At 43.2% G+C, this 22,046-nt stretch overlaps 1 protein-coding gene across 1 annotated transcript in view; it reads right to left on the bottom strand.

Annotated features, from left to right (window-relative positions):
• AP1B1 (adaptor related protein complex 1 subunit beta 1) overlaps nt 1-20,238 on the bottom strand; it is a 141,313-nt gene extending 121,075 nt beyond the window's left edge. Inside the window, exons 1-5 of the mRNA XM_033956012.1 lie at nt 19,980-20,238; nt 14,889-14,955; nt 9,410-9,515; nt 3,005-3,140; nt 2,562-2,807 (exon numbers count right to left, since the gene is read on the bottom strand). Coding sequence (XP_033811903.1) covers nt 2,562-2,807; nt 3,005-3,140; nt 9,410-9,515; nt 14,889-14,925 — 525 coding nt within the window. The 5' untranslated portion in view covers nt 14,926-14,955; nt 19,980-20,238. The remainder of the gene's footprint in view (nt 1-2,561; nt 2,808-3,004; nt 3,141-9,409; nt 9,516-14,888; nt 14,956-19,979) is intronic.
• Between the last annotated feature and the right edge of the window lie 1,808 nt (nt 20,239-22,046).

The raw sequence follows: 22,046 nt of genomic DNA, 5'->3' as shown, positions 1-22,046 counted from the left end.
TCCAATTTCCAGGTTGTTTATAAATATGTTGAAGAGCACAGGCCCAAGCACCGAACCCTGCGGCACTCCACTGGTGACACTTTTCCAATCCGAGTATTGTCCATTTATTCCCACTCTTTGTTTTCTATCTGCCAACCAGTTTTTGATCCACTTGTGTATTTCACCCTTAATCCCATGGCTCGCAATTTTTTGTAGTTGTTCATGTGGGACCTTGTCAAACGCCTTCTGAAAATCCAGATATACAATGTCGACCGGGTTACCTTTGTCTATCTGCCTGATAACTCCCTCGAAAAAGTGCAGCAAGTTCGTCAAGCAAGATTCTCCTATGCTGAAGCCGTGCTGGCTGGTTCTCATCAAAGTTGCGATCCTTTATCAGTGCCTCTACCATCTTTCCCGGTACCGAGGTCAGACTCACCGGCCTGTAGTTTCCCGGATCTCCCCTCAAACCTTTCTTGAAGATCGACATAACATTCGCCATTTTCCAATCTTCCGGAATCCTTCCCGATTTGATCGACAGATTGGTTATTAGTTGAAGCAGTTCAGCTATAACCCCTTTCAGTTCCTTGATTACCCTCGGATGGATGCCATTCAGTCCCGGGGATTTGTCGCTTTTAAGCCTGTCAATCTGCCTGCATACCTCTTCCAGACTGACCGTCAACCCAGTCAGTTTCCCGTCTTCGTTTCCTAGGTATAGCCTGTCAGCCTCCGGTATGTTGCATATATCCTCTTCTGTAAATACAGATGCAAAAAATGTGTTCAGTTTGTCGGCTATGGCTTTGTCCTCCTTTAGCACTCCCTTTATTCCATGGTCATCCAACGGCCCCACCGCTTCCTTTTCAGGTCGTTTCCCCTTAATATATCGAAAGAATGGCTTGAAGTTTTTTGCCTCCTTAGCAATTTTTTCCTCGCAGTCCCTTTTGGCCCCTCTTACTGCCTTATGGCACCTGCGTTGATGTTACTTGTGCTTTTTCCAGTTTTTGTCCATTTTTGACCTTTTCCATACTTTAAAAGAAATCTTCTTGTCTCTGATCGCTTCTTTCACTGCTACAGTGAGCCACGCCAGTTCCTTTTTCCTCTTGGATCCCTTGTCGATTCGCGGTATATATAGATTTTGCGCCTCGGTGACTGTGTCCTTGAAAAGGGACCATGCTTGCTCCAGCGTTTTTACAGCACCTATCCTTTTCTTAATCTTCTTCCCCACCATGAGTCTCATCCCTTCGTAATTCCCTTTGCGGAAGTTCAGCGCCGTGGCCGTCGTTCTGGATCATTGTTTCATCCTCGTGTCCAAGTTGAAGCAGATCATATTATGATCACTGCTTCCCAGCATCCCTTCTACTTCTACATCTTGCACCGGTCCTCGTAATCCATTTAGAAGTAAGTCCAGAATTGCATTTCCTCTCGTGTTTTCCTTAACAAGTTGTTCCAGGAAGCAATCGCCTACTGCATCCAGGAACTTGGTTTCCCTACTGCAGCCGGAGATGCCTAGGTTCCAGTCTATGCCCGGGCAATTGAAGTCACCCATGATAACTGCATTTCCTCCCTTGCAGTTGTGTTTAATCTCAGTCGTCATTTCTTCATCAATTTCTTTAGACTGCCCTGGGGGTCGGTAGTAGATGACGATCTTCATTTCCGTTCCATTTGTTCCTGGAATTTTGACCCTGAATTTTGTCGCCTGTCTTTACTCCAGATGGTAGAGAAAGCTCTAGTTGAAAGAGCTAGTCATGGATCCGTGTCAGAACATCTGGGGACTTGTATTTAATTTTACCCTGTCTCTCTAACAGTAAAATGTTTTGCATTTACAAAGGGCTCAAGTGAACATTGTGTAAAAACACAAGCTATTAGGATTGCAAATCTGCTGAAAGTCCAACAATGGAAACAGAGCAGCGGCAGCACCAATGGGTATATGGGGATCAGTGACTAGGGGGTGGGGGCATGTATGTGGATAGCGGCTCCGGGGACGGTGCGTGTATTGTGGATAATGGCTCGGAGGGGAGGAAGCCCCTCCATTTCAGCAGGAACAGGACAGCTGTACCAAGTGGTCAGGTGGTAGCTCGAATATCAATCGAGATTTATGGATCAGAAAAATGGCCCCAAAATGGGGGTCTCTGTTTATATTTGAGTATATACGGTAAATGGTGCGATACTAAGAAAAAAATGAAAAAACTAAAAAGTACCCAAGGAAAAGGGTGAGCAAAAAAAAAAAGGGGACAGGACATTACACCAAACAGCAAACTACACCGAGACGGGTAAGAATAAAAAGCTTCCACATTTCCCACTCAAAAAGTGACATAAGCTCTAGACAAGAATAGTTAAAGTGGTTTCTCTCCAAAATTACATCACTGAGATGCGGTGTGCTTGGAAGGAGAATATGGTACAGTTTGACAAGTCATTCAATGTGGCCGCCTGCCCAGTGGTGAAAGATTCCCAGACAATTTTCACCAACTGAAAAGGAAACAGAAAACAGACATAGAGAGAGAAAGATGGAGGGAGGAAGAGGAAAAAAATAAGCAATTCAGGGAAGGAAGATTACGTGATGGTGATATTCAAAGAAAGAGACTTACCATAGGGTTAGAATCCGAGATGAGATCTTTCAGTGTGTCAAGGAAACCCTGGTCTTCCACCAGCTGTGCATTGATATCATGTAATTTCGCCACACATACAGCTGCTGTTTTACGCACATAGGGATCCTCATCCTTCAGACACTTGCGGAGAGGCTCACAGAGATACTCTGTAATCTTATCCACCCGGATACACCCCATGGTGCGCACTGCCAGGGCACGGATCAAAGGATTTGGATCTTCACAGTCCTAAACAGCGACAGGAACATATTTTTTGACCCGTCAACAAATAGAGAAAACCAACCCACTAGAACTCAAAGTACTAATCCTTCAGGTATGGAGGGTGGGCCACAATTAGCACAGGAGTGTTGGACAGGGCCAGAAATCAGGAGTGTGGTCAGAGCGCAAACAGTTCATACAAAAAGGAACAGCTGGTCCTCACTCACTTTCACAAACGTGTTGACGGCCATGATTGCCATGTCCGGCTGGCTCTTAGCATAGTTCATGAGGTACAGGTACACCAGTTTCTTCAGCTCCAAGTTGTCTGTCTGCATGCAGTTCACCACATCTGGAAAGAGAGCGCTGAACACAGGGAGAGAGCACATCATACACAGTGCATGGCAAGCGGATCCAAGCAAACGAGTTTTCACATTCAATTCTCAAAGTCTCAGCATACAAAATACCACCATTGTCTGAAACATCTGAAGGGAGTCCGAGATCACCTGCAATGCTTGAAAGTTTTCAAGGGAATCTTACCAGCAGTGGCGTAGCGCCCCTCCTGCACCCCCCACAGCTCTTTAATTTTCCCAGTGCGAGCAGCATCACGAACTTGCCGCCCATATCATGTCGGCTCTCCCTCCGATGTTACTTCCTAGACACGGGACCCGGAAGTGACATCAGAAAGAGCCGACACCAACGCGGGCAGCAAGTTCATAATACCGGGAAAATTAAAGCGGTACAAGGGAAGGGGTGCACACGCGGGGTGGGGGGAGGAGGATGGGTGACGGCGCCCGGGGCAGACCACCCGCCTTACTATGCCACTGCTTACTAGACAGAGCATCTAGATAATTTCAGTCGCATGTGGACAGATGCAGTATCCCAAACAGTAGTCTATGCACAAGCAACACAGTCTTGCCACAGAGTGAACTCTCAGGGGGGTTTTGCTAAGCGCTACATCCCAAGATTTCTCTGGAGAAGCTGCAGTCTCCACCAGCAGAGCACAAAAACTAGTATAATTCTCTCTCACACTTCATGGGGTTAGGGTGAGGAACATCCAGTTGATCTGCTGGAGACCTTCTACTGCTACACTCGCCCTTCCCTCACTCACCATAAATATTTTGTCATGGCAAGTGCTCTTACCGTGACCCGATTCCTACCCTCATCCTGCTACTGCTGCCACATTCGCCTATTGCCGTTGCTTCCACAATTGGAGGGTAGCAGCACTGGAAACAGGCAAAAGTAGCATGGGGTGGGGCCGAGGCTAAGTCAGCCACCACAGTAGTATGAAAAGGATAGCCCAGTTAATGAGGAAACTATGCTGTGGAAGCAGTACACAACTAGCACTACCTTTGTCCCAAGGCGGTAGCCCTGGAAGCAAACAAGCAGGGGGAGGTGGTCCTCACAACCACCAAATAGGATGGGAAAGTAGGCACTGGATTAGGGCTTTGTGACTGCAGCAAGGGCTACAGGGGGCAGCCTATCTATGGCAGAAGCGTGCAACAGACAGCAGAGGATCCTTATGAGTGGCTGCAGAAGGAAGCTGGAGAGCTTAAGAGAGAGAGGCCATCCTGCTGGGACATAGCTCACCACTATAGAAGTGAAAGAGGATATGTCCAGATGGGGAAAGGAGTGCCCTGTTGGACAACAAGCAAGGAAACGGTGTGTGTTGGGATGTTTGGAGTGGTTAGTGGGTTAAGAATGGGATTGCTCCTCACCGATTCAACTCAGAGGGGGACCCAACTCTGGTCGAGGCCTCAGAGAGCGCACACATTCTACCTGTAACCAACTGATATGGCTTCCAGAAGACCTTTTCATTATACAAATGCTAGGAAGTTCTTTTTTACCCAACGTGTGGTGGACACCTTGAATGCGCTTCCAGAGGACGTAATAGGGCAGAGTACGGTACTGGGGTTTAAGAAAGGATTGGACAATTTCCTGCTGGAAAAAGGGTATATATAGATAGAGAATTACTGCACAGGTCCTGGACCTGTTGGGCCGCCGCGTGAGCAGATTCCTGGGCACAGTGGACCTTAGCGGAGGCATTTCTTATGTTCTTATACAGCTCTTCATCCAAAAAACATTGCCATTTGCAAAGCTAACATCCCACACTCACAACCAAGGGAGACAACATGCCCCCATCTCTCTATCACTTACAACCGGAGAAGCAATGCAGTACACACAAGGCTCTATTAATCAAAATCAGGAGCCATCTCTAGAGCAGTGATTCCCAACCCTGTCCTGGAGGAACACCAGGCCAATCGGGTTTTCAGGCTAGCCCTAATGAATATGCATGAGAGAGATTTGCATATGACGGAAGTGATAGGCATGCAAATTTGCTTCATGCATATTCATTAGGGCTAGCCTGAAAACCCAATTGGCCTGGTGTTCCTCCAGGACAGGGTTGGGAACCACTGCTCTAGAGAATCCATCCACAGCACTCCATTTTAAGAGGTTCACTTGAAAATTGATATTTCTGCATTATTTATTAAAAGAATTTGCTCAAAGAATTTCTTTTGTAGAATTATTATAGTTATGATTTTTGTTATTAGATAAAATGCACATCCGGGGGTGGGGGTGGGTGGGAGGAATATAAGATTTTTAATTGATTACTTTTAAGGATGGTAATTGGGAGAAAGGTGGTATTTTTGAGGATTGATAAATAAGTCTGAATGGTTATATAAGTGTAATTTATGTTTAAAATTTATTGTTACCTTAATGATAAGGATTAGGTTGAGTGGGGGAGGGTATTGATCTGTATGAATCTTGTAAAATTTTTAAGTGATGTCTAAAGTGTAAAATGTTTACTTTACTCTATTTTCACTTATTGAAAGTGTTTTTAAAAATGAATAAAGATTATTAAAGAATAAAAGAAAGAATTTGCTCAGTATTTTCTGTCAAAAATTCATATAGTGAATTGCTTGTAGTTTTGGTCTGGCATGAATAAGGAAATTTCTGTTTTAAAGTTAGCTGCATTTCAGACTGTAGTATCGTCTGAAGTGATTTTAGAGCTGGTATGATGTTGGGTGATGTCATTCCAACAGACTAAGCTATTTATTTATAAAATTTCTATACCGTCTAATTCCTAGGCTGTTTACAATACAGTATACCCACATACATAATACTTGAAAACAGTACAAAAGATCAACACAACATCAGAATTTAAATTCACAGTTAATCTTCGATCAGGACAAGTCAGATCCTATAAAAGAGCATAACGAACAATTGTGTTTTGAGTTTTCTGAAAGTTCCTCTGTCAGCACATTTCCTTAACTGTCCTACCAGAGAATTCCATAATTTTACCCCGGCACAACAAAAGGTCAATGCACTAGTTTCTACATATTTCAGATTAACATTGGCCTTTAACAGAGCAGAATTGTCAGAGTGCAACGATCTTTTGAGCTGATAAATGATCATCTTACTCTTGAAATACTCTGGAATTGTACCATACAAAAATACTCTGGAATTGTACCATGCAATCTCATATGGTACTAGCCATCTTTATGAATATGCATGATCAGCAATCTCCTGGACTTGCCACATAGCCCCTCCCCCTAAAAAAAAAACCATGGCTGAACCCCAACTACAAGTGCATCAGTTCATTCACATTACAAAACCACCATCACAATCTTCTCTAGTTATGCAACAATGTGAAAATCAACAATGTGAAATCCAACACTACTACCACTCATTATATTAACTCTTTAATTGGCAGATGGTGAAACGTCCGCTTTACATAATTTGATGTTGAACGAAAGCAACAGTGCCATTTGGAGATGCAGATCTCTCATAAGAGCCATAGAAGACATGTTGCTTCTGAGCAACCATGCCATAATAACATAAGAATAGCCTTACAGCAGTGAACTAAACCTTAAGTTTATATAACACATCCTCTCTGTAATTATAGAGCTCGGCATGGTTTATAAGAGTTTAATATAGGAAGAACAGCTTAATGAGGTTGGAGGTTGAGTATAGGGGGGAAAGAGAGCATTACATTTTTGTGAATAGCCTAGTTTTCAGGTGCTTTCGGAATAGTTGGAAGGAGCCCAGATTCCGTAGTGGGGCAGTAAGATTATTCCAAAGCCCTGTGATTCTGAAGAAGAGAGATTTCCCCAATTTTCTCGCATAGAGGATACCTTTTAGCGAGAGGAAGGATAGTTTAAGTTTTTGGGAGGACCTGGTGGTATCAGGACACGAGGAGTTCCAAGATAGTGGAATTAGGGGAAGGAGGATGCCGTGTAGGATCTTAAAGGCTAAGCAGGCGCATTTAAAATGAACCCTGGAAATTACTGGAAGCCAGTGAAGTTTGGACAGAAGTGGGGAAACATGATCAAATTTGCTTTTTGCGAAGATCAACTTGGCCGCGGTGTTCTGAATTAGCTGAAGTCGTTGAAGACTTTTTTAAATTAGACTTAGATCGATGGAATTACAGTAGTCTAGTCTGGAGAGGATGATAAATTGAACAAGGATGGCAAAATGTTGTTGGCAGAAGCAGGATCTCACTAGTGTGCCTCCTGAGATTCCAAGTGTGCCGCAGCTCACAGAGGAGGAATTGAAGCGCCGGACAGCTGATTTGCCTCTCGCCGCGTATCTCCATGGACTTCTGCCTTCTGCATCTTCCACATCCCCGGAACAGCAGTGGCAGCTCAGTGTGCTTTTAAATTGGCCAAAGAGCTGCTGTGAAGATTAATTTGAAAGAGGAAGTCGCATCATTGTAATGGACCAGCCTAGCAAAGGCCCCGTGGCTTTGAACTTCCGTGTACCCCGGCTCAAGAAAGCTTGAGAGATACTGCCTTACAGGGTCAGACCAATGGTCCATCAAGCCCATTCCCACGGCGGTCAAGCCAGGTCACTAGTACCTGGCAAAAACCCAAAGAGTAGCAACATTTTATGCTACCGATCCAGGACAAGCAGTGGTTTCCCCTATGTCTTTCTCAATAGCAAACTATGGACTTTTCCTCCAGGAAATTATCCAAATCTTTCTTAAAACCAGCTATGCTATCTGCTCTTAGTACAACCTCTGGCAACACGTTCCAGAGATTAACTATTCTCTGAGTGAAAAAATATTTCCTTTTATTGGTTTTAAAACTATTTTCCTGTAACTTCATTGAGTGTCCCCTAGTCTTTGCAATTTTTGGCAGAGTAAAAAATTGATCCATTTGTACCCATTCTACTCCACTCAGGATTTTGTACACTTCAATCATTATCTCCCCTCAGCCATTTCTTTTCCAAGCTGAAGAGCCATAACCTCTTTAGTCTTTCCTCAAACGAGAGGAGTTCCATCCCCTTTATCATCTTGGTCGCTCTTCTTTGAACCTTTTCTAGTGCCGCTATATCTTTCTTGAGATAAGGAGACCAGAATTGAACGCAATACTCAAGGTGAGGTCACACTATGGAGTGATACAGAGGCATTATAACATTACTAAACCACGCTAGTGGGGTTTTAGCGCTGGGAGCCACGCTGAATGCCCCGTGCTGCTCCCGACGCTCATAGAACTCTATGAGCGTTGGGAGCAGCGCAGAGCATTCAGCGCAGCTCCCGGTGCTAAAAACAACTAGCGCGGTTTAGTAAAAGGGGTTATTAGTCTTGCTAACTATCCCTTAATTATTCCTAGTATCCTGTTTGCTTTTTTGGCTGCCGCCACTGCACATTGGGCAGAAGGTTTCATCATATTGTCTACATACGACACCTAGATCCTTTTCTTGGGCGCTAACCCCCAAAGTGGACCCTAGCATCTGGTAACTGTGATTTGGGTTATTCTTCCCAATGTGCATCACTTTGCATTTGTCCACATTAAATTTCATCTGCCACTTGGACGCCCAGTCTTCCAATTTCCTAAGGTCTGTCTATAATTTTTCACAATCTGCATACGTTTTGACAATTTTGAACAGTTTAGTGTCATCTGCAAATTTAATCACCTCACTTGTCATTACAATTTTCAGATCATTTATAAATAAGTTAAATAGCACCAGTTCCAGTACAGACCCCTGCGGTACTCCACTGTTTACTCTCCTCCATTGAGAAAAATGACCATTTAACCTCTTGTTTTCTATCCGATAACCAATTCCTAATCCACAACTGAACTTTGTTACCTATCCCATGACACTTTAATTTTCACAGGAGCCTCTCAGGAGGAACTCTGTCAAAAGCTTTCTGAAAATCTAGATTCACTGAGAAAGGTGAGCCAGTTGATGTAGTGTATCTGGAAAATGTACTAAGCCAAATCGACAAGTTAAAAAGTGATAAATCACCTGGACCGGATGGTTTACATCCCAGGGTACTAGAAGAACTCAAACATGAAATTGCTGACCTGCTGTTAGTGATCTGTAACCTGTTGCTAAAATCGTTTGTAGTACCTGAAGATTGGAGGGTGGCCAATGTTACGTCAATTTTTTTAAAAGGGTTCCAAGGGAGATCAAGGAAATTACAGACTGGTAAGCCTGACTTCAATACCAGGCAAAATGATGAAAACAATTATAAAAAAAAAAAAATCACCCAATATATCCATACTGTATACAGCAACACAGGTAAATAACATGTCAAAAGCCCTATAAAGCAGCCACATGTCCAAGTTCTGTCAAAGACATGATGCGCCTTTGAAATTATTCACGTGTGAACTTTCAGCCCAGCATACCTCACATCTTTGCCGACAGTCATAGAGGCAATCACCTTCTTTACAGCCTCCTTCTTCTTCTCCTTCTTATCACTGTTCAGCTCTGCCTTCAGTTCAAAGATTTCACCTGTAAAAGAAAGGATGGAAGAGTCCAAACTTAAATTGTACAAAAACGTAAGCTAGTTTTCAAAATGTCAGAACTGAAAGATCTGCATAGAATAATGAACCCAAAATTCTCAAGAGGGAGGTGAAAGACTGATTAAATGATACAGGAAGTTTTTTAACTGATGTTACTGGTGCTCAAGGAGGTACCACAGTTACTGAGTTCACATATTTATTCAGAGAAAAATACTAATTTTTGAACTATTTTGTTTTATAAAATGATCAATCTCACCAATCTAGGCTGTATCAACCCTAAGCAGGGCTGTACAGAGAGGGTGCATATGGCCCCAAGCCCAAGAGACTACTTCCAGAGTGACCACCATGGATTCCAGAAGTTGGGAGATAGCCCAGGCTTGAGGGACCACCAGACCACACAAGTTGTGCTACTGAGCTTGTAACTTGCCCATTCCCTCCTCTGTGAGAAATACTGACCCTTGAGCTGTATTGAATTAGAGTCCCAGATATTCTAAATTCTGGAAGGGAAACAGCTGGCTCCTTGCTTGATTCACCACTCAGCCCAGAAGTCCCAGGGGTACAAGCAAGAGAGGTGGTGGGTGGGTGGGGTGAGGGGACATGGATTGTTGACCTGCAAGTGGAGGTGAGAGGGATGGTAGAGAGAGGAAGAGGGAGTGACCAAGACCAGAACGGAGATTGGATGGGAAGGGAAGAAAAGATTCTTAACCAGAGGAGAGAGGGAGAGATGCCAGACTATGGAGGCCAAGGAGGAGATTCAGGGTGCAAGTGAGAGAGTGGTGAGATTTAGAGGGAGATAGAACTGCAGTTTCAAAAATTTTGTGTAGAATTCCACCATAAGTAATCAATAAAGCAGTGTCTTACTCACATTATTTCTGTCTTATTCCTTTCTAAATAGCCAGATGACTGTTGTCCCTCCTCCACTGGAGGGGCTCCATCTCTGACCCTGAGCCACCATGAGTGAGCATCCAAGAGGTCCTCCAACCCTTCACTGTCTCTGCCAGAGGTCATAAAATCTTTCACTGGCAGGTTGCCTCCCCCTGCACTTTCTGACCCCAGGTAGACACTCCCCCCCCACACACACACACACACTGTAGGGCATCAGTGCCAAGTACCTGGTTAACAAGAAGGACAACATGCTGCTACCACTCAGGGCCCCCATGTCACCCTATCTGGCTCTCAAGTGTGGAGAGATTTAACTAGCTTTATTCCCCTAACAGAAGGGGAATAAAGCCAAACTGCATGACAATTTAACCAAGGACTGCCTGGAACTGCAGGTGAGCCCAAGGTGAAGCACCCCTAAAAGGAGTGCAGGAAAATAACTAGGGTGGAGTAGGGACTCATGCCGCCTTGTGGCAAGAGACCCATGGGGGTCCAAGCTGTATAGCTTGCCAACTTAATCACTCACTGGCAATAACTTGGGGTTTTGCAGCCATGCTCTACACTCCACCAAGTCTGGTCCATAAATAGGAAACCTTGGAGCAAGGCCACCTGACTTGAGTCTTTGCTTGCATGGCTTGGAGTTGGGCCAGGAAGCAGGTGCACCAGCCTGCAAAACCCATCATTTGATGGAGTTTTCCCATAGAGCACCAGCCCTTATACTGGTGATGGAGTGAGAAAATGACATTTCCCAGTGAAATCTATTGGTAGGAGGGAAACACAATATTAGCTTTGATAAATTTCTCCAACTCCTTCCTACCCTGCTATATCACTGCATTACCTGCTGTATCTCCGATTTATTTCAGATTTATTTCCGATTATACCTAACCTCCTTCGGCTCACTAATGTAATTGAAATTTGTTACCAATGTATCTGACAATATTCTCTGTAACATCACTGTATATGTACAGTCTCTTCCTCTATAAACCGCTCTTAACTTCTTGTGGTACTGCGGTATACAAATAAAAAAGTTATTATTAAGGAAATAATTGCCAGAGTTACTAATTCAGTGTGGTTATCTTCTTATCAGGATTTAGATTATACTCATAGAATAATTAAATCTTTAAAATGGGCTCAAACATAAGACTATCCTAGTAGGTTCAGAAATGTATTCTCAGCACAATATAAGAGAAGAGTTTTTCCAACTCTATGAAAGATAAGTAATGCTAATACAGTACCATAATCTGCGTGATTTCTGCCAGCCCCAGAGACTACGGCACTTCCAGGAACTCAACTGGTATCTCTGCGCTGTGTAACTGAGGCCTAAGTTCCCTTGCTCAGGCAGGAAAAGGAGCTGTAGCCATGTTCGGTCCTCGTTCAAGCAGGGAAATTCCATTGCCTGACTTAGCAAGCTACGAATTGAGCCTTTTTTATTTTTTTCTAATTCCATTTCTGACCCAATGATGTTGAAGTGGGAATTTGGGTTAACATCCACATACCAGAGGATTCTCAGGCAGAGTATGGCTTATGAAGTATCTGCTGATTACAGTGTGTGGCAGTGACCTTGCGCAGCACAATAGAAACCCTGTGTCAAGTGCCCAGCAAGTCCCTATTCTCTCCACAGAACCCAGGTTTAAACCAGAACATTGCAGTACAGAAAACTACAAATCCCTAGAGCCTCTAGGTTTATCCCTGTGCTAGTAGGAAAGAGCAAGGTGGAACCCGATAGAGGGGGATAGTTCCTTTAAGAATTCTCCTGTGTTAGCTAAGGGGGAGTGGGGTATTAAGGCAAACCCTTTTACTCCCGATAGCAGGGAGAAGCAAGGAGGAAGAAGTCCTCATGCTCTCTCACCCCAGCTTGCCAACTGGGAAATAGAGGATGTCAGCCCAGAGCTAGGGAGTTCTGGGGAGGAAACTTATGCAGACTTCCCACTGGAAGCCGAGGACCTCATTGAATTATAACTCCAGCCTAACAGGTGTGAGGTTTCCTGTATTTTTGTTAAAATACTAGTTTGCTTTATGAGAGTGCTATGCTGGCACCTAAGTAACCAAGAGAAAAGGAACATGAAGACTGCTACTCAAGTGGAGAAGGCTTCATCTAAGGCACGGCAGATGATGGGTTGTATCAAGAGAAGTTTTGTCAACAGGAAGCCTGAGGTCATAATGCCATTATACAGAGCCATGATGAGACCTCATCTGGAATACTGTGTGCAATTTTGGAGGCCACATTACCGTAAAGATGTGCTCAGAATTGAGTCGGTTCAGCGGATGGCCACCAGGATGGTCTCGGGGCTAAAGGGTCTCTCGTATGAAGAGAAACTGAACAAATTGCAGCTCTATACTCTCGAGGAGTGTAGGGAGAGGGGAGACATGATTGAGACATTTAAGTACATCACGGGACGGGTCAAGGTGGAAGATGATATCTTTCTTCTCAAAGGACCCTCGAACACAAGAGGACATCCGTTCAAACTCAGGGGAGGGAAGTTTCGTGGAGACGTCAGAAAGTACTTCTTCACGGAACGAGTGATAGAGCATTGGAACAAGCTTCCAGTACAGGTGATCGAGGCCCGCAGTATCCCAGACTTCAAGAATAAATGGGATACCTATGTGGGATCACTGCGAGAGTCATACTAATGAATAGGGTCGCTAGGATATAGACTTAATAGAGCAGGTCAGTAGAGTTAAGGGGGCCAGAAGACTTAAAAAGGGGTCAATGGTATGGGCAGACTTGATGGGCTGTAGCCCTTATCTGCCGTCATCTTTCTATGAACGCCTGTGTTTTGCCTTTTTATGTTTCTTTCTGTTTTTCTGCTTGGACATTGTGCAACCCAGGGAAGTGGTTACAAAACCTGAACTGGACTTTCCAAATTGATATCTCTATGAGAACTGGAACTCTGGAAAGGGTTCCAGGGAAAGGAAAAGACTGTTTAAGTTTTAGTGGGTTTTTTTGGGGGGTTAGAATTGTATTCCTGCTTATTCTCCAAACTGTGCCATAAAGCAGTGGTTCCCAACCCTGTCCTGGAGGAACACCAGGCCAATTGGGTTTTCAGGCTAGCCCTAATGAATATGCATGAAGCAAATTTGCATGCCTATCACTTCCATCATATGCAAATCTCTCTCATGCATATTCATTAGGGCTAGCCTGAAAACCCGATTGACCTGGTGTTCCTCCAGGACAGGGTTGGGAATCACTGCCATAAAGGACTGAAGCAGTGAAGCCTTACAGATTGGGAGTAGTATATCTGCTTAGCCCGACGTGGTTTTTTTTCCTCTCTGCTTGGAAAAGTTTGTAAGCTTGCTAGAGTCTGAAAATATAGGCTCTTATTTTGAACTGTTGGCAGCCTTAAGGCACAAGACCTATTTTGTTGTGAATTGCTCATTTTTCGCCATCTGACATGAATTTGGGTTTAATTAATGCACACCAATTAAACTGAGCATTGGTTTGGTTTTGAAACTCGGTGTGGCAAACTTATTTTATGCACTCAGTGGCTAGGATAGCCAGAGCACACCAGTGGGCTTGGGAGCCATTGGCAGAGTCCAGGTCACAAACCTTTATTCCTTGTGGCACAGGGCCCCAGGTGGGTCACTCCAGCCTAGCCCAAGCATCCCTGCCACAAGTGCTGGGTGTGACAGAGCTGCTCAGGCAGATAACAGTATTGTCCCTTACAGCTTTCTACACCTCAAATCACTCATGGCTGCCTTCAGAGCATGAACATTTTTGAACAACCCATTGTGGTGTGGTAGCCATCTTAGTTCACTTTTTAAAGGTAATAATACAAATAATATATACATTATTACATAGAGTTAGTCCAATAAAAATGATATTTTTGATTAGCTTCTTAAGACCAGATTTTGTTTCTGATCTGTAGGTGGCATTCCTTCAAAAGCTAATAAAAAAATGTATTCAGTCCAATAAAAAAGGGTATCATTTTCTTAGCATCCTGCATAAAAATGAAAACCCTAGACATGAGAAAGGGGTGTTACCTTTTTTTTTTTTTTTTAAACAATACATTTGTTGTATCAATATTCCTCTACGAAAGACAGATATCACAGCATGTATGAATAATTTCCCAGTAATATGAGTATTATTAACTGCCAGTAGAGGCCCTATCTTTTTTTCCAAAGGCAGGTGAAAGCTTGACTTTTTGGCCCAAGTAGAGGATAAGGCCTTTTAGTGAATGGATTAGTTAGTATAGTCTATGGGGAGAGGTATTAACTTATGATTTTATAAGAGTAAGAGGACCGTTTTGAATTTCAGCACCGAGGTGTGGAACAGGACAGGGTGTAAAGTTTGTAATGGGTTATTACATTTTTTTGTAAACTTACCTCAAGCTTTTTGGTAAATTGCTAAATAAAGACAATATAACAGAAACAAAGATGAAAGCTTGATTTCTCAAGAGTGTCAGGAAAAGAAATTTCACCCCCCAAAATATTCCATGCCTCCCAAAGCAAGAAGATTCATTCCCTGCTAGCACCTGCCTCTCACCTTTCTTTGTGGTAGTGAAATACTTGGAGTCCGTCATCTTTGGAGCCTATGCTGGTCTCTGAAATCTCTAGAACAAAAAAAAAAAAGAAAAGACAAACAGAGCTTATTTGTAGTGGGATATCTTTTGTGTGCTTTCCCTAAGGCAAGGGTAGGCAATTCCGGTCCTCAGGATATCCACAATGAATATGTACGAGATGGATTTGCATGCACTGCCTCCTTGAGATGCAAATCTATCTCATGCATATTTGTGGAGATCCTGAAAACCTAACCTGGCTCCAGCCTTCGAGGACCGGAACTGACTACCCTGCCCTAAGGCAACCAGAAGGAAGGAAGTGCAGAAAATTAAAATAGGGTTAGGAGGTTGAGAGGAAGACTCATCATCTGTCTTATAAGAAAAACAAGGAGAGAGGCACACAAGATCAGCAATTCTGAGAACGAAAGTTTCCTGCTGATAACCAATACATTTCAGCTAGATCCAATGCAGTGAAGATCAGGGATGGAGCCAGGATGCAAAGCAAGTCAGGAAGAGGATAAAATTAGATGCTATTTTGGTTTATGCAAGTTATAATACATCAGAGAAATCAGTAAATACCATAGGACCCAGTCACTCACACAAACATGCCTAACAAGGTGCACCTGCTGCGATCACCTCCGATCTTCCTGTGATGACACCACAAGAGTAGTTTATTTTAACACTGCAAAACATCAACAAAGCCTGTCTGCTTCCTCTCTCTATACTCCCACTTTCTATGCAGAAAGGACGTAAAGCCCAAGTTGGAGCTAGTCTGCTAAAGCTATTGGTTTTTCGCTTTCTTTTGCCTTACAGTGCGTGTTCCTTTTGTTTTCAGCTCAAGCAGAACCAGCCTATACTGGGCTACAGCATCATTTTTTTTATTTTTGTGTCTGACCCTTGATCTGAAGGGAAAACAGTCTTCATTCATGATTACCTGTGGGAAGTACATGCGGGCATATTTTATTACATTAAATAATTTGCATCCCATACCATCTACAATAACATTCATTATAAAAATTGATAAACAAAAATAAAACATATCAAAAGACAAGAAGTAAATAAAATCCTTCATGCTCTAGAACAGGGCTCAAAATCATAGAAAAGCCTGCTGGGGGAAAAAAGGGGGTTTTAATTGTTTACTAAAAGGACAGAGTACTAGTTGAACTAGTTGCAATTGTGCTAGAGAAATCTATAGTTTTAGAGCTGCCGCCAAAAATACTGACTGCATATTCTTCTAATCTCGCCTGCTTGAATGAGGGAATTTCAAGGAGATTGTGACTCAAAGATCTGAGTGAGTAGGAGTGCACTTTAAGAGCAGCCAAAAGGCAGAAAGGGGGATTCATCATAAACATAATAGCAGCCATAGTGGATCAGCTTAGCAGGGTTTTAAAAAGGTTTGAATAATTTTCTAAAAGAATCCATAGGATATTATTGAGATGGCTTGGGGAAATCCACTGCTTATTCCTAGGATAAGTAGCATAAAATCTGTTTTATTATTTAGGATCTAACTAGGTACTTTGGACCTGGGTTAGCTACTGTTGGAAACAGGATGCTGAGCTTGATTGACCTTTGGGTTTGTCCCAATATGGCAAATTTTATGTTCTTAGCTGGGTTTAAAAAAGGTTTGGACAAGTTCCTGGAGGAAGTCCATAGTCTGCTATGAGATAGGGGGAAGCCACTGCTTGCCCTGGAATGGTAGCATGGAATATTGCTACTATTTGGGTTTCTGCCAATGCAAAAAAGAAAAAAAGACTTGTGTGCAACCATATTCACCTGCTATTCATTTCACTAAATTGGTGTTATTTTAAAATATTGGCATGTGTGTCAATTTCATGAAGGACTGCAATAACCTCTTTCCTTTTAAACGAGGCAAGAATTTAAAAGATATTTTAGTGTCTTCTTATTTACCATCACATCATTGATATGAGCCAAGGAATGAGGGGCAGGGTCATTTTCCTTGTGGACAGTGTAGCATCTATGGGTCATTGTTTTCAGGGATTTGTGTGACTTTAAAACAAATGTATTATTCAATTAAAATGTTTGACTTCTTGTTTGATCTCTGCAGTGGTTTCTGCTATTTGGTGTCCCTGCTGGTTGGCTTATATTGGGAAAACAATGAGGCCCAGATGCACTAAAGCCAGTGATTGTTGCTAAACCCATTTTGACAGCTTTAGCGACGATCGCATTTGCCGACCCGATGTACAAAACGGCTCACCGTATGTTTTTCCCCTCGATCGCCCATTTTCCAATCCGTCCATGCAAACTAGCCAAGCGATTGATGCTCTAACATCGCTTGGCTATGCAAAAAAAAAAAAAGCAAGGGTTTTAGCAATCAGAAAAAAAATGACAGGTCTGCCTGGTTTTTTTTTAATGGCACAGATATTTTGCGTGTACACCAAGTAGACACTTTCATAAAGGCAACAGACAACAGTCACTGTCAAAGTGAGAGAAAAATATAGTAACATTATTTATCTCAAGAGCCAATACTTAGCAGGATATTTGGTGAACCAAATTGACCCTCCTCCCTCCTTTTATAAAACTATAGTGTGGATTTAATGCTGGCTATGGCAGTAACAGCTCCAACACTCATAGAATTCCTATGAGTGTGGGAGCTGTTACTGCCACATCTGATGATAAAAATCACGCTATGGTTTTGTAAAAAGGGGCAACAAACTAGGAGTGATGCATCACACAATCGCCTCTCATTCAACATAAAGCATCATCATATACCAATATTCAGACAATTTTATAGGTTTCTTATTATGAATGAAGGGCTTTGAGGGAGGGTGGGGAGAGGGTTACATTTGTATTTTTAGATTATAATGATAAGACATGCAAGTGCTCTGATTAATTGTGTTTATTATGATTGTTGTACACTTGATGAAAGTTTTAAAAATGAATAAAGAATTATAAAAAAAAAAAATACTTGTTTTATCTCTGTGTGATGTCTTTTAAATTATTTTATTTATTTCTAAAATTTAGAGACTGCTTAAACCTATCCGGTTTACATGAAAACATACATAATAAAAAAAAAAAAAACCATAAAAATCAAATATTTATTATTCCCAGCCATGGAACAAAGTGAATTCATGCATTTTAAATAAATATTCCTTAACCGTCAGAGCACTGTAGCACTGAATCTATATACTTTTTTTGTTTTATTGTTAAGTGCTTTATCTATCATCTGGTTATATTTACTCAAAATAATACAGTAACGACAGCAGAAAAAGAGCAGCAGATTCCATTCAATTTGCCCAGAAAGGTGGCTAGAACTGAACCTGCCACTCTGTATGAAAGTTACCCTCCCCCCTTTTGTTGTTAGGGCTGGACCTGCTGCTCCATGCAAGTTACTCCCTTTGTACTTTTTTTGTGTGTTTTACTTTGAGTGGAAATACTCCATATATTTATGCCATCATCCACTCATATAAGGATTATCTAGGTATATTCCACACATTTTTGTATCTGCAAGAGCTGGTGGGGATGAAAATAGTATCAGAAGAGTATTTTACCACGCGCTGAATTGTCGTTGTGCTCAATTGTTTTGCACGCTGTTATGCTTGCGCTGAGATGTCTTGCGCTGAGTTGTCTTTGCGCTCACTTTTCCGCGCGCTGTTGTCTTGCGCGCATTTGACCTGTCACCATTTTACCCATGCACCAAGTAGTAGTATTTCCTGATATTGCTTTGCAGAACCCTTGATCATAAAAGGGGGAACCACAAAGTAGAATCACTTCTAAGGAGCATGTCCTATGTATAAAAAAAAGTAAAGAAAGAAAATAAGAATTATTATAGAATTGATAATGCTCCCAGTTACTCAAGACCACACAGTCAATTGAAAGTCTGGGATTCAAGCCCAGACACTTCGAAATCCCAGTCTTGGGTTTTAACTACCCAACATCACTATTCTTGTCCAGCCTAGCTCTGAACTTCCATGCACCACAACACCCCCCCCCCACACACACCTTAAAATGCATAGATTGAGAAAGGGAAGGGGAAATACTGTACTCCCTTCTTATAGAAGTTCAGGCTACTTCAGACAAAAGCCATTTTTTAGAATTATTCCTTGAAAACTTTAAGAACCTATCATAGACTTCAACCCTAAGCAGAAGTGCATGCTGACTGCATGCATAAGAACATAAGCATCGCCTCTGCCGAGTCAGACCATAGGTCCATCATGCCCAGCAGTCCGCTCCCGCGGCGGCCCCCCAGGTCAATGACCTGTAAGCGATCTATTACTCTAAAGCATTTTGCATTGTACAGTAACCCTTTAATTGCACCCTTCCATCCCCTTTTCTTTCAGGAACTTGTCCAAGCCCATTTTGAAGCCCAAAATTGAACTCTGCTCAACCACCTCCTCTGGAAGCGCATTCCAGGTGTCCACCACCCTCTGAGTGAAGAAGAACTTCCTAGCATTTGTTCCGCTTCTGTCTCCCTTCAATTTTTTTGAGTGCCCTCTTGCTTTTGTTGCCCCCGCCAGCCTGAAGAATCTGTCCCTCTCCACCTTCTCTATGCCTTTCATGATTTTATAAGTCCCTCTAAGTCTCCGCTTTTCCAGGGAAAAGAGCTCCAGCTTCTCCAGCCTCTCAGCATATGAGAGGTTTTCCATGCCCTGCTTCATGTTCTTAGGACAGGAATCAAGCCACTAAATTTTTTTAATTAACTGCGCAATTACTGGAACTAAAAAAAGAATTAGTGTCCATAACTTGTTTCTATTGAAACCTGTTTGAATGGGTCCTTTCTTCCTGATCCCTTTAGTCAGGCTCGAGGCCAAAAGTGGCAACCCAGCGTCTCGAGCCTCCAAAACGGAGGAGGAGGAGGGGGTTAAGGAACAGGGGAAACCCGCCGAAGCCCCTCTTCTCCCCCCCCCTCCTCCCACGACACACCTTGGGACTTAGTGGAGGGTGCACTCGGCAGTCTCGTTTCAGGGCACAACAGCAGAAGATCAGCCCTCCGGGACGGGGAACTCACTCACACGGCGCCTGAATGGCACTCACGCCAAGACACGCGCCGAGCACCCCGTCTGCACGCGCACCATCTCTCCCCACCCCGCCCGCCGCCGCCGCCGCCGCCAAACTCGTACCTCAGGTCGCGCGCCACCAGCCCCGCAGCTTTCCCTCTGACACAACCTCTCGCCGGAAACAGGAAGTTGCGTCAAAGTACAGAACGCTGGAGAATTGAGGAGAAAAAAGTGACATCGGAGGAAGGCGGGGCCTGTTGCGGGCGATTGCTCAAAGACGAGGAAGTAGTCCGCGACGAGTCATCAACAGCCTTCACAGGGTCCTCCAGGGTGTCCGCGTGCCGCCTCCCAGTCCCTTCATATAAACTCTGCGCAGCCGCTCTTCCGGACTAGTCCAGCTGATGACGCCGCCAGGCGCATGCGTGAGGCGGCCTTCGCTAACCTACGCTGTGTGATGAGTTAAGCCAGAACTTACTTGCGGGGTGCTGGTTAATTGTAACAGGAAGGACAAATAATACATTTAAAGCACATACAGAGAAGTTGGTGAGGAAATGCCCAGGTCTGGGCTCATGCACAGAGCAGAAAGCATGGGGAAAGTTGCACAAAAGTAGCTGTCTTATTAAGAGTCCCAGGACTGTTATTCGGAGCTAGAGGAGAGCAGAGAGTTTAAGGCAACACATGGAAATGGTGTGTCCCTGCTGAGTGAAAATGTGTGTGTGTGGAGTGGATATTTTTTTAAATATTTCTTGTAAATGTTTAATTTCATGAGGAATGCTGCAAATTAAACTTACTTATGGGCTGTTGAGCTGAGGTGTAAAGCAGAATACAGCCGAGTTTGTGAGATGTGGGTCAAGAACTTATCTCCTACCTGCTGGTTCTCTAATGATTTATTTAGATTTCTAAATTAAGTTTGGAGTTACACTTTACAAACTTATTAATTTTCATCACTCGTGGTCTGCCCTGACCGCCTCTCCCTGTAGTAAAGTTGGGCTACACCAATGAGGAGCTGCGTGTCAAAGCAGTTCCTGGTTGGTGTAGCCCAACTTTACTACAGGAAGAGGCAGTCGGAACAGACCGCGAGTGATTTTCTTTACCCGCCGGCGCTCCAGCTGCCCTCTCTTGCCTCCCCTGCCTTTTGGCAGGCAAAAAACCGCATTCGTGGTTTTTCAAAATTCATAGGGGTTCCTGGAATGGAACCCTTGCAAATTTCAGGGAGTACTGTATTTCAGAATTTAAACCTGATTTTTGTGACTCCTGATGCTAAAAAAGAAGTATTAAGTACTGGGGAACAGTACTGTGTTTAAAGGCAACATTTTGTATTCAACTTAGGATTCAGCTGTTTTTCTGCTGGAGTGCATTTCCTGCAGTCTTTTCTGATTACTAATCTTCTGAGCCCTTAAGCAGTGTATTTATTTATTTATTCAATTTTTTAGCCCATCCTCCCCAAGGAGCCCAGAACGGGTTGCAAAGTACATCCATAATAATCCAGACAGAACAGAGATGACATAATTTGCATAAATTACAATATAGACATGACAATAAAACATATGCACTAAGTAGCATCTGGTGCGATTAGGTGGCGTAGATGTGTTGACTGAGTGGCATTTCTGGGTGAATGACTTTTAGGCACTGGGTTAGTAAAGAGGAAGGTTTTCACAGCCTTCTTGAAGTTCCAGAGTCCATCTAGTGATCTGACAGATGGGGGGATAGCATGCCAAAGTTTGTGTATGAAATGTGAGTATGAGCGTTTGCGGGCTGTTTCAGTTTTGAGGGAGCAGCCGGGAGGTATGGTCAGTCATTTTTCTCCTTAGGACTTTGGTAGTCGCTTTGGGAAGTAGATTTGTAGTTTAGTTTTCATGTAGTACGGAATCGTTTCATGAAAGGTTTTGAAAGCGAGGACCAGGGCCTTGAAGGTACAGTGTTTTTTGAATGGGCAGTACATGGTCGCGGATGCCTAGGTTTTTCAGAAGGCGGATTGAAGAGTTTTGCACCCTTTTGGTAGGCAGGCCCACTAGTAGAGTGTTACACTTTAAAAAAGTTATCAATTTTCATTTGAAACATACAATGTTCCCCCGTGAATTCGCAGTTCGCGAATCATGAACTCGCTCACTCGGTGTGCACGGTTGCATGAGGTTTGGAGAATCTGAAACTATTTTTTGAAAGCTAAATGTTCTGAGAACTGTAGGTCTA

This window comes from Geotrypetes seraphini, chromosome 8 (genome assembly GCF_902459505.1).
Source record: "Geotrypetes seraphini chromosome 8, aGeoSer1.1, whole genome shotgun sequence".
Classification (NCBI taxonomy): domain Eukaryota; kingdom Metazoa; phylum Chordata; class Amphibia; order Gymnophiona; family Dermophiidae; genus Geotrypetes; species Geotrypetes seraphini.
The sequence above is the reverse complement of the archived record's forward strand: the minus strand, read 5'-3'. Positions and strand labels throughout refer to the sequence as shown.